This window comes from Mya arenaria, chromosome 1, assembly GCF_026914265.1.
Source record: "Mya arenaria isolate MELC-2E11 chromosome 1, ASM2691426v1".
Classification (NCBI taxonomy): Eukaryota; Metazoa; Mollusca; class Bivalvia; order Myida; family Myidae; genus Mya; species Mya arenaria.
In genome coordinates, this window is record NC_069122.1 from 49321412 (window position 1) to 49333442 (window position 12031).

Here is a 12031-nt window from a genome sequence, read left to right on the forward strand (position 1 = left end):
GCAATTAGCAATAAGATAAAATTGTGACAATTATAGCGCATAAAATAACTTTTAACACTATTAACACTATTGTTTGATAATACATTTAAGAAATATCATTTAAAAACTTAAGTATCAAATTACCCGAGCTAAAACGAAAATTAGGTTTAAGAAAAAGAAGTATACACTCGTACATGAAATGAATAATATAATATTTACCTAATATAAAAATATTTTTAAGAACCTTTCAATAAATCTATTCCTTAAGGATGAAAAATCTAAAAAAATTAAGAAATGATAGTTTGTCATCAATTCTCATCTTAACCTTGAACCTTCAACAGATATTTTGCCAGTCAAAATGTTATTAAATGTAATGGATGAAAACAGGTCCATACTGTTAACTGAATTTAGTATGATCAATAATTTGATTTATAAGAGTTACGTTTCTTAACGTTTAGTACGTTTTCATCATCATCATCATCATCATCATCATCATCATCATCATCATCATCATCATCATCATCATCATCATCATCATCATCATCATCATCGTCATCATCATCATCATCATCATCATCATCATCATAATCATCATCATCATCATCATCATCATCATAATCATCATCATCATCATCATCATCATCATCATTCACATCATCATCATCGATGATATAATATAAATGATTTTCATAGGTTCTTTAATTCATTTTCATATACTGTATATGGTAATTTACAAAGAATATTAAGTTCCCTTAGTCATTTCCCTGAGAAGGACATTACTCTTTCCCAAGATTTGAGTTCAGGCATTCACTGCAAATGTCGCAAAATATATATAAAAAAACCTGTGCTAGGTGGATAGAAATGGTTTGGTAGGCAGTTGTATCGGAGTTGGGTTTCATAAATGTCATTTTCATTGGCAGAACAGCACCGTTAACAAACTTAAGGTACCTCACTATGCATTGACAATAATTTAATATAAAACGCTCCAGAAAAGCGTAAACAGCTAATTAAAAATAGAATTCCTTTAAAGCGGCACAAAATAGCTTGATGTAAAAAACTTTTTTTTCTTCATTTTAATGCATAAGTATGTTAATACAATTGGTTTATTGATAAAAACATACGATATGTGTTTAGATAGACAAATATTAGCCTTTTATATGTGGCCGTTTATAGCTACCTGGCCTCTTATTCCCGAGTTACCAGTAAATAATTGCCAAAATATCGCTATATTTGATATGTACACAAATCAAATGTGTTTGTTTTGCTTTGATCATAAAAGTCAGATAAGAAAAACATAATCATGCATAAAAGTTAAAAATATTTCTTAATGCATTAACCTATTGTGTGCCCCTTTTAAGCTCAATTGTTGAAATAAAATGCGAAACTGAAACAAATATCTTAAGATTCTTCACGTTATACGATACATTACTATAATTGTGTGGGGGTGTGAATTGCTATATTCGTTCATTCGTTAATATGTTATTTATATTGTACCATTATTTTTAAATTATGTTTGTCGTAATTGTATATACACTTATGGGATCGTTAACTTTTCGAATTTGTTAAACTCTCTGCCGGATCTGAAAGCTACGTTAGAGTGCCAGTAAAGATATTACCGATACGTGTAACTCTGTCAACGCGCCATCCATATATAGCACGGTCGTATTTGATAGTTTATTAAAGTCATCAATACAATATGTATACATCACACAATAAATACACCTTGAAACATGCATTGCCACTCAGTGCATGAGTTATAAGAGATTATAGCACACACAAAATAAGACTATACATTACTTATACAACATCTAAAAACGATATATATACAAACCACATAGCATTGCACACATATTGGATATCATATATCTATTTACAAGTAAGAAACTAGAAACCAATGCTAATCTTGTTTTAAAACTTAGTTAAATCAAACTTAATAAAATACTAAAAACATTAACGCGCACAATCGTGCATATTTAAGAAATGGGTGCAACAATCTATTATCACCCCAGTCAGACCGTAGATGAACTGATTAGCATTTATTTGTAGCTATGCATAAAATACCACAATAATTTAAGTTTTTAAAATAACAACAACAGTACTTACACAAAATAAAACATCCTATAATTAAGAATATCGTTGCAGGTTTTGGCACTAAGTCTCGACAACATGTTGCTTGCTAAAATATAAGACAACGTATCTATATCGGACATACTTTGCAATAATGGATTAATTATGTTCGCCTTTTCTAACAATGGCATTCGTATAATATTTTACAATCTACAATAGGATAAAAATTAATTTTTGATTCAACAGAGTTTCAAAAAGGGCAAAGACGATCATTTAGGGCAAGTTTTTCATATCGGCCCGTTTCCACTCGAATAGCGGCTACCACGCATCTAAATTTACTTAACGCTGCCCATTGTTTTGGCGGCATAATCATACTTACAATAATTTTCATAATAATAGTTAATTTTATTTTTGCAATACATTCTTAACTTATTTGTACCCCTTCCACGTATACCTTTTGGTATATTTATAGAATCGTGCCAATCATTGACATACGCTTACACCATTTTATCATATAATTGGCTAACAACGGTGGATTTTGGTACATTGTCATTCATATTAGTACATATATCTAAGTCAAGGCATAACATTTTCTCATTTACATAATAAAACCATTTTTGTATGCACTACATGCCTTACTATTTGCTCAAGGAGCTGTTTATTTATTGATACATGACACATATGTATTACACAACCTAGACCAATGTTCCATTAAAGACTTCCACTAACGGATAATCGGTGGTACCTATGCCATTTCGCCCTTAACAGTATCATTACGGTGTGTATTTCCCAACGCCGAGAAAGAAACGTATGGCTCTATTTTTCACGGCGCTGATTCAGGAAAGCGCTTTTACACCCCAGATTGATGCACCGTAACTTATAATCGGCCAAACAATAGAGTCATATAATTTAGTGTATGCGTCATACGGCATACCACCAACGATTTTACATTTAGCAATAAGAAGCCCGAGCGCACGGCTAGCACTCTAAGCAACGGCTTGAGCAGTCACATTATGATTAAGAAATTCATTGATAACAATGCCAAGGTAAGAATACTTATCAACTGCAAATAAACTGCCATTGCCACATATACGTTGTACAGACTGAGGACTAAAGTGAACTATATTATTCTTTGTTTTATTAATAGTCATGTCATTAAAATTTACACCAATCAGCTAAAGCATTTAAAAGTACTTGTAAATCAGCTTCGTTTGAAGCTAGTAGAACGATGTCACCTGCATATAGGGCGCGTAAGTCTCGTTTTACTTTCACTTTCGGTTTCGGACTTCCGGGTACATCATCGCCATTTATGAAAATGGTGTATTGTTATGCTTTTGGCTGTACGCATCGCACTGGGGGCAGACAGGCTTGTGGAATCTACAGGTTTCCGACTAATGACAAGGACCGAAAGAAATGGATTGTCAGATGCAGGTAATTGCAACATTTTAGTCTACAAATACTAATTGTGATTAAAAAATGTTCATTTTGTCAATCGATCAGACGATGTTGCTGACATAAATGACCTTTGCTATTTATCACTGTTCATCAACAGTTGAATTTAAGATACATGATATGTTTTGTACTTTTTCCATGCTGATTCACCAATGGTGTGAATACTACGAGATAACTAAGGTAAAGCAAATTAAACAGAACCGTCGTCTATCTGTTATATCATTACCCCACCCATCTCAATTAAAGAGACACGTTCATAAATTTGTAATGTACATGCAGTATGGTGGCAAGATTTTATAAATTTTCATTGAAAAGTACATTTTGTTACTTGATTCAGTTACTTTACTTAATTGTATTAACAAACATTAAAAAGTTACTGACAGAAGTGAGATACTCAATTGTACCTAAATGTGTATGGCATAAACTCCACACGTCATGTACTGTATTGATGTAGTGACAGTACTGGTTGAGTTGTATAACCTGAGCAGTTTATGTCTTACTATTGTATATCTACATATTTAAATAATTGTTCTTACATGTACGCCTTATCACTGTTTAAATGTTCAACTGCTTGGATTGTCCCAGTATTTTCAATAGTATGATTATAAACGTATGCATGACAACATTTCAGACGGGCAGACAGGCCATATAACAGCAACGACCGGATATGTAGCTGTCATTTTGTTGATGGGAAGAAGGAGAATGGTCCAACCATCTTCAGCTTCAGTAAAGATGTTGTCAGCCTTCCAGACCTACCAACCCCAACAAGGTAAATCTAATGAATATGTTGTGTAGTGTTATTGTTTTAAAACTTTTCACAGCTTATGCTAGACAGAACTTCCTCGTACGATAATAACACTATTTGTTGTCCAATATCCTTATAAAATCATAGTCACTGTGATTAATATCACAATCATAATGTGCTCTTTAGTAGTTTCAGTATGATTAAAATAATTAGACTACAGTTACTAAACTGCAACAAGGTCTGTAATTGTTATTTGAAATGATATTTATACATTTTCTTTATTTATTTATTTTTATCCAGACGTAAAAAACGCAAAGTGGAAGAGGCTGTGGAACCAGAAATTGACGTTCCTGATACAGCCACTGGCAGCAACCATGACCATAGCTACATAAAGCAGCCATTGTCAGAAATGGATGATATGGGAGGCTCTACAGCGTGTTCAACTGGTACATTTTTTAGTATTCATACAAAAATTACAGACTCAAAAAAGAACGCGGTCAATCCAGAGATCAAACCCAAGATCCCCTTGCAATACAGATGCTCTTACAAACTGAGCTAACCGACCTCAATAAGTTTCATACTCTCTGACCAGTACTATGTCCTGAACCATTTGAACATACATGAAGACAAACTTATTTTTGCTGAATATATTATTTCATGTGAAATGTCACAACAAAATTCAAAGATCAATCCCTGCATCATTTTACTTTTATGTTGCCCTTTACTTTGTCCACCATTTACAAGTATTTTAATAAATTTGTTTTATACAGAATGTTCCAATTTGTAATTAATATTCGTTTTTCTTATTTTTTTGCCATTTTCGGGCATCTTGGACAAAAAACATTTTACTCCCAGGTGTCATAGGCAGTTTTAGTTACTTTTGTCATACAAAATGTTTCAGTTCCACAGCTGGAGGAGCAGATTGCAGAGTTAGAGAATGAAATCAAAACTCTTAAACTGTAGAAACCAAGGCTGACGCTGCAAGATATAATTCATGATACAGATAAAGTAAGTTTGTTTACTTCAAGAGGATTTGTTCAGTGACATATTAAATTTATTTAATCAAGTGAACATCTAAAGTAATATTTTCACGAGTGAAAATGGGAAATGTTTGTGTTGACAATATACATTAAGATTGATATCTCGATGAAACAAAACAATTGTTTTTATCATATGGTCAAAAGGACATTTACCAAATGATAAATATATAAATAGTATGAATACATATATTGCCTTTAAAGTACCTCTTATTGCCAAAACAATTGTGTTGTTTACATTGGTGATAAGCATTTTTACTTTTTGACAGATACTCAGATTTCATATATTGATATGTCTACTGAATGCCCAACATAATTTATGGTAACATAATATACAACAGTCGCATGGAATTAACTGATAGTATTGTTTCACTGTTTTGCAGATGCTGTTGTACACGTCATTCCCAACAGATGTTTTTTCAAGTGCTGGCGAGCATGGTTCAGAGGATGGCCCTATTCAATTATTATGCTGGTTGGACAGTCACATGCTTTAGCATTCAGGATCAACTTCTGATGGCTTTGATGAAACTACGGTTGAATTGTAAGGACCTAGATTTAGCTGTCCGGTTCAATACCAGCAGGGCAACTGTGTCTAACGTTATCAACACCTACATATCTGTATTGCATGAAATATTACATGATGGTGTTTTAAAGGCAGTAGGAATTCCAAGCCAGCTGAAATGCAAAGGCTTCATGCCAAAATCATTTGAAGATTTCACCTCTGCTAGAATCGCTATGGATGCTACAGAAATCATACAAGATGTGCCATCAGATATGAACAGTCAGTCGCTGTCTTACAGCAGCTACAAAAGCAGACACACTGTGAAGGCTGTAACCTGTGTTGCTCCAAATGGTGCACTTGTTTACAGTTCAGATTTATACCCAGGTTCCACATCCGATGATGCAATTGTCGAACATTGTCATGTTCTAGACCAGCTTCAGCCTGGATATCTAATTCTAGCAGACAAAGGATTTAATATATTTGATAAACTTCCAGCTGGTGTTTCATTAATATTCCACCATTTTTATCCAGTAAAGGACATTTTACTAAGGAAGAGGCTGAATTGTGTTTCAAAATAGGAAGAAGTAGAATCCATGTTGAAAGAGCAAACGAAAGAATAAAAAAATCTGATATTTTAAATCATATTCCTGCTCAGTATAGACATTTGTCAACCAAAATATTTCAACTATGTTGCTGTTTGGTTAACCTTCAGGCACCATTATTGAAGGAAATTGCTGATAAATATGAGATTTTGGAGTGAAACATATTTAACAACTAAATGAAAAGATCTTTCTTTTACTTCAGTTTGTGTCCTGTGCATGATAATCAAACACCACCTGTATGAAATTTAAAAAAAAAAATGACAAAACAAATATAACACACCAAATTTTTGTGCATAAGGTCAAATTAAAAACGAGAAAAAGGTCAATTGTGCATACGCCATGTGATCCGGCTTTTTTGTACAAAAAGAGTTTCTGTAATGATCGCAGGACTTCCCTTTTGTTTAAAATAATTGATTCAATTAACAAATTTTCAAACTTTAAAATAGTTTTCAAAGATGACAGAAATTTGTTAAAGCAGTGTTTGATAGTTAACATTGAATGTGATACACACTACTCAATCTCTTATCTTTTATAATGGCAGTGTCAAACTCTGACAATGGTCCATTTTCAGTGTAAGCTATTACATTAGTATATTCATCATTTTCATGAAGAAAATAAACTCAATAAAGTATATCTTCATTTAAGAGATGGTAAAAATGTCAACATGTAAAAATAAATAATAGAAGACATATTAATTGCCCAAGAATTGTCTTTTAACATTTTAACAATTTGCATGTCTTTCGTTGTCCAAAAAACAAAATCACAACATTGAGTGCCAGTAATATGAAGCTGTCCCTGAATTTGGTGCCAGTAGTCATGTGAGCGTTTCAAGCACATCCTGCCATCTGGAGATAGGTCTGGAAAAAAACAAAGTCGTCTTTTGATCATGTCTTATGAACAAAAAATGCTTGTTTCATTTTCATTTAAAATGATCACTTAAAGCTGCACTCTCACAGACTGACAGTTTTGACCTCTTTTTTGGTCTCAGAATCAGCTGATTTTGGAATCAATGCCTTCAATTCAGTCATAAGAGGTAACTCACTATAGAACAGATCTCAATTGGTTGGAAAACTGCCGAAAATTACATTTCTCTTCGAGTAATTTTAACGCTTTTAGCCATAGTACATCAATTTTGAAAACGTAAATATGAAAACTGCGATCAGCTCTTTTGGCAGCATTCTTACATCACTCGTTTCCTGGCATTTATGCATAAATTGGCTCATTCCAAGACAAAACTAAAATAATTCAAAAAATCAATCTGTGACAGAGCAGCTTTAAGTTAAATAAATAATAGTAGTTGATAGTTAACTGAAACATAATGGAATAAGCAACCAGCATCAACATCTTCCATCAAGCGATAAGATAAATCAAGTTAACAGTTTGTGATATGTGTTTACAGTTTATGTCCACCTTTTTCTGTGTCAACAATCCAGAGATAAAATTATTATTTTTCACTTATATTGAAAATCATCTTATAGAATAAAATGAGTGAAAATACCTAAGTAGAAGTCTTTGTTTGAATGACATGCCTCCGTAATAGTCATGTCCTTGGCCGAGAAAGGGCACTTCACCTCGATGATGTCTGGTGACATTACTGGCTGTTCTTTATCTTGGAGGTGAACGCGGCCACAATAATCTCCTTGAACAAACCCGTCAGGTGAAGCCCCAAGGATGCCTGATTCATGAAGCCAAATGCCTGTACAATATTAGATACACATAAACAGTCATCAGCTACAATATGGTTTAACGACACTGGTCAATTAATGAATGTACCCATACTGGGGCTCAAATCACAAACCTCTTGATAACAAGGTTGATGCATTACACACAGAGAGCTAAATCTCTACTTGTCTATTTATCAGCAAACTACAAATATTAAACTTCAATACTTTACAATAAAACATTCTCGGCAAGTAAAATGTGTACATTGAAATGAGCTTTGTAACACAGATGAAGATGAATCCAATTTTGAAATTAAATATTCATATCACATTATCATTTGTGCATTGTGTAATATATTAACATGCAGTAACTGGTTGATGTCATTAGGTACCAAATCACATTAAAATGTTCAAAACTTTATGGTACCTTACAGCATTAAGCATTTTCAATAATAAGTATCATTGGATATTTTTCATGAATCAGAAAAAAAGACATTTAAAATATTTACCAGTTTGTACCAATGTCACCCCTCCAGTTCTGCAATATGCATCTAACCCATTTTTCTCATGAGTTATTCCCCACTGGATAGGCGCCCTCTTCTGAAGATTGTAGGCGCTCAGTAGCCGTTTCTTCAGGGATGCACATAATCTGTAAATACATTATCATACTAAAGTGACATCACACATGTTATTAACCGTTGTATATAACTGAATACAAAGTATATTGCTATCATAATGCTTGGATAAAAGGGAAAAATAATAATAAAGATAGTTTTACAAGAGACCTATTGCTTAGTTTATCATCCATAGCTTTACCGATTGCGTTTGGAAGCAGCAATTATTTGTCCAAAGTTGGAGGCAGTGAATCGCAGCTTTCTGGCGGCTGCCCAAAGGGAGTTTTCCCTCTGCCTGGTTGTCATGAAGACTATCTGGGTTATCTTCTCCTGAGACAGAACAAATGATCGCCTAAAATATGTGCGTGGATCTTGTGATGATAGGTACCCTGGGCTTACTAACACATCTTCAATCAGTGGTAATGGAAGTTGTGGCGGCTTGGGTTCCTCCAACAGAATCCAGTGTAAAGCTACAAGTAGATAGTAAATAATAATTTTCATTAATTAAAGGAAAATTGCAAAAGTTAACTATTACATATATAACATGCATACAATGCACAATCGTGTGAATAGGTTTACATCATTATTTTACAAGATCCTTGTTTATCAATATTAATTTAATTATTATACTAAACATTATTATTTTGTCATTTGCAATTTCAGAATTTGTCATTTGCAATTTCAGAAAATTTTATCAAAGTTCAGACCAAATATTTTGAATGCAGAACATTTTTTATCAGAAGAAACAAATGAAAGTATCAAAATATGGTAAATAATAAACATGACAACGTCAATGAACAGACATATTATTCAATCCTAACTGTACAACAGTAACAAAAATCAACATTTAACTCCAACAATTTCGCAACCTGTGAAACGCCCTAACTGCCCTAGGCAGTTATATAGAAATGATCTGTCGTCTGCTGTGACAGTCCTCTTAAGAGCCCTGGATAAAAATATTTTTCAACAGACATCGATACAGACTTCCAGCTTTTACCAGACCAAAGATTTTTTTTGTCAACTTGGTTCTTTGTTGTTGTAAATTATGCAAGTTTTTTACCAGTCGTGCTCAAATCATACCAAACATGACTGATGGGTCAGGCAGTATCTGCAAATCGTGGTATTTAATCTTAATTGTTCTAGTTAATCAATAAAAGTTATGTTAGCATTTCATATTAATAATGTAATTATAATATTTTTACCTGTACTCTTGTTGCCTTGGGGGATATAAGTCAGTCATTGTAACTGTAGTCTTTGGAGGTGCTGACTATGGATGTTTGAGCCAACTGCATTTTATATCTGTTTTGCTAACTCTCTTGTACCTGCAAATAAATGTACAAATGATGACCACATTTGAACAACATTTAAGAAGCAGTTATTTTACTATTGGAGACATATTATTGTACTTCAAAATGATAAATCACTGCTATGATTTCCGTTCAACAGTAAAAATGTATTTTTAGTCTCAATTAGTAATGTTCATATAGCCTTAGAGTAAAATAATCTGTATTTGTCCTAGATATAGCAAATAATAATATCATTGAAAGTTAAGAGCTTTTTACGTGTACATATGGATATTTCGGATAAAAATTTAATTATATTCAAAATATATATCACAACTGGACAAAAGTGATTAAAATATTTACCCAAACAACAAGACTGCTGCTACATGATGGCATTTATACTCAGCCATAGGGCATTGGCAACGCGTAGACTGCACTGCACCATTGTTTTCTTGCTCTAGGAATATCTGGGGGAAAAACACAGAAGAGCCTACTATAAATGTAATACATACTATATAGGGTGATTTTTGCATTACTAAATGAAAACAGTGAAAACCAAAAAATAAAGTCTAAGTGAGCTTTGCAACCATAACAGCAAGTACAATATAAATCATTAGGATACATGTACAACATTATACATTTTTTGTCCACAGGGGGCAGAAGCAACTTTTTTTTTTCCTAGCCTATATATATATTAATTTTTATACATAGAGAGAGAGAGAGAGAGAGAGAGCGAGAGAGAGAGAGAGAGAGAGAGAGAGAGAGAGAGAGAGAGAGATTTACTCTCTATATATACATAGTGGATAGGAAAGCTTACAAATAGTTTGCTTCTGCCCCCTGTGGTTTTGTCTGTCATCTGTCAAATATGTTTTCATCTATATTTAAATATGTCGATGAACATTAAAAAAGTAAATTTTTGATAAATACACAATATTTTATAGATGCATAAGGGTAATCATATATATACATGAATGGACAGGTGTACTTCACCCTCAAACTCAACGTTTTCAACCCTAAGATGGACAGAAGAGAAGATATGTAATACATCACTATAGTCATCAATAAATACTTGTTATTATTTAAAACGTAGTTCTCCACACATTTTCGTTTGAAAGTAACTGTTCCGGGATATTAACCAAGGCAGCAGGCACTATGAACCGGAATGAATCGATTTTTTGTTGACTGTACAGTAATGTGTAATACACAAAATGATGTGTGTTTACCTGGACAGAATACGACTTACCTCTCATGGATGCCTGAACATTTGCCTGTATCACTCTCAGTTCATCGATGGAAAATCGTAATACTCTCCCGCTTTCTACCGCTGCTTCACTTTTTCTTGTAAGCTTCACATGACCGTCGACGTATCTCGACCAGTACAAAATTGATAGCGCCATATTGTAGTTTGTTTGTACCCGGAAGTGCAAACTCTCGTTAATTCTCGGAGGTCACATGACGTGACTTACATGCCCTATAATAAAACACACATTTTCTCATCTTCAATAGAAATCCCAACATCTAAACTTTTAACACGTACACAGGAACTGACGGAGGAATAGAGCGACATAACAGACTTAAGCATTTTACCAGATAAACCCAGTCCAAATAATCTTGTCCACAACTCATCCCTAATCATAAAATCATAAGCTTTTTTAAAATCAATAAAAGCTGTAAACGCGACAGTTTGCGTTTGTTCCTTGTATTAATAATGCTAGTAAGACTAGAGATTTGGTCTATTGTACTTTGTTTGGCGGAAACCGCCCTGTCCGTCCTCTAATAACTTTTGATTTTCAACCCAATAACCAAGCCGATCATTCAACACAGTACAATAAATTTTATACACTGATGACGAAAGACTAATTCCTCTATATGATAACGGATCTCTAGGGTCCGTACTTGATGACTTCGGTATTGGGTTAACTGTACACTTATTCCAAATACTTGGCACCGTACTAGGATTGAAACAAATGTTAAATAAGGAATGCATGAAAAAAATTGCAAAATCATTTTTTTAAAGCTTCACAATATATATTGTCCGCACCAATGGCTTTACCAGAGATATTTGCATTAAATGTAAAATGAGCATCAT

The 12031-nt window shown here is 33.4% G+C and overlaps 1 protein-coding gene and 1 pseudogene across 1 annotated transcript; one reads left to right on the top strand and one right to left on the bottom strand.

The window, feature by feature from the left end:
* Window positions 1–3274: 3274 nt before the first annotated feature.
* LOC128227687 (uncharacterized) lies at window positions 3275–6360 on the top strand. Its single transcript, XM_052938453.1, has 5 exons — window positions 3275–3477; window positions 4130–4267; window positions 4544–4689; window positions 5145–5202; window positions 5664–6360. Exons 1-5 carry the CDS (start codon window positions 3275–3277, stop codon window positions 6358–6360), a joined length of 1242 nt encoding a protein of 413 aa, XP_052794413.1.
* A 660-nt stretch (window positions 6361–7020) lies between these two features.
* On the bottom strand, window positions 7021–11412 carry LOC128227695 (uncharacterized; annotated as a pseudogene).
* Window positions 11413–12031: the final 619 nt, after the last annotated feature.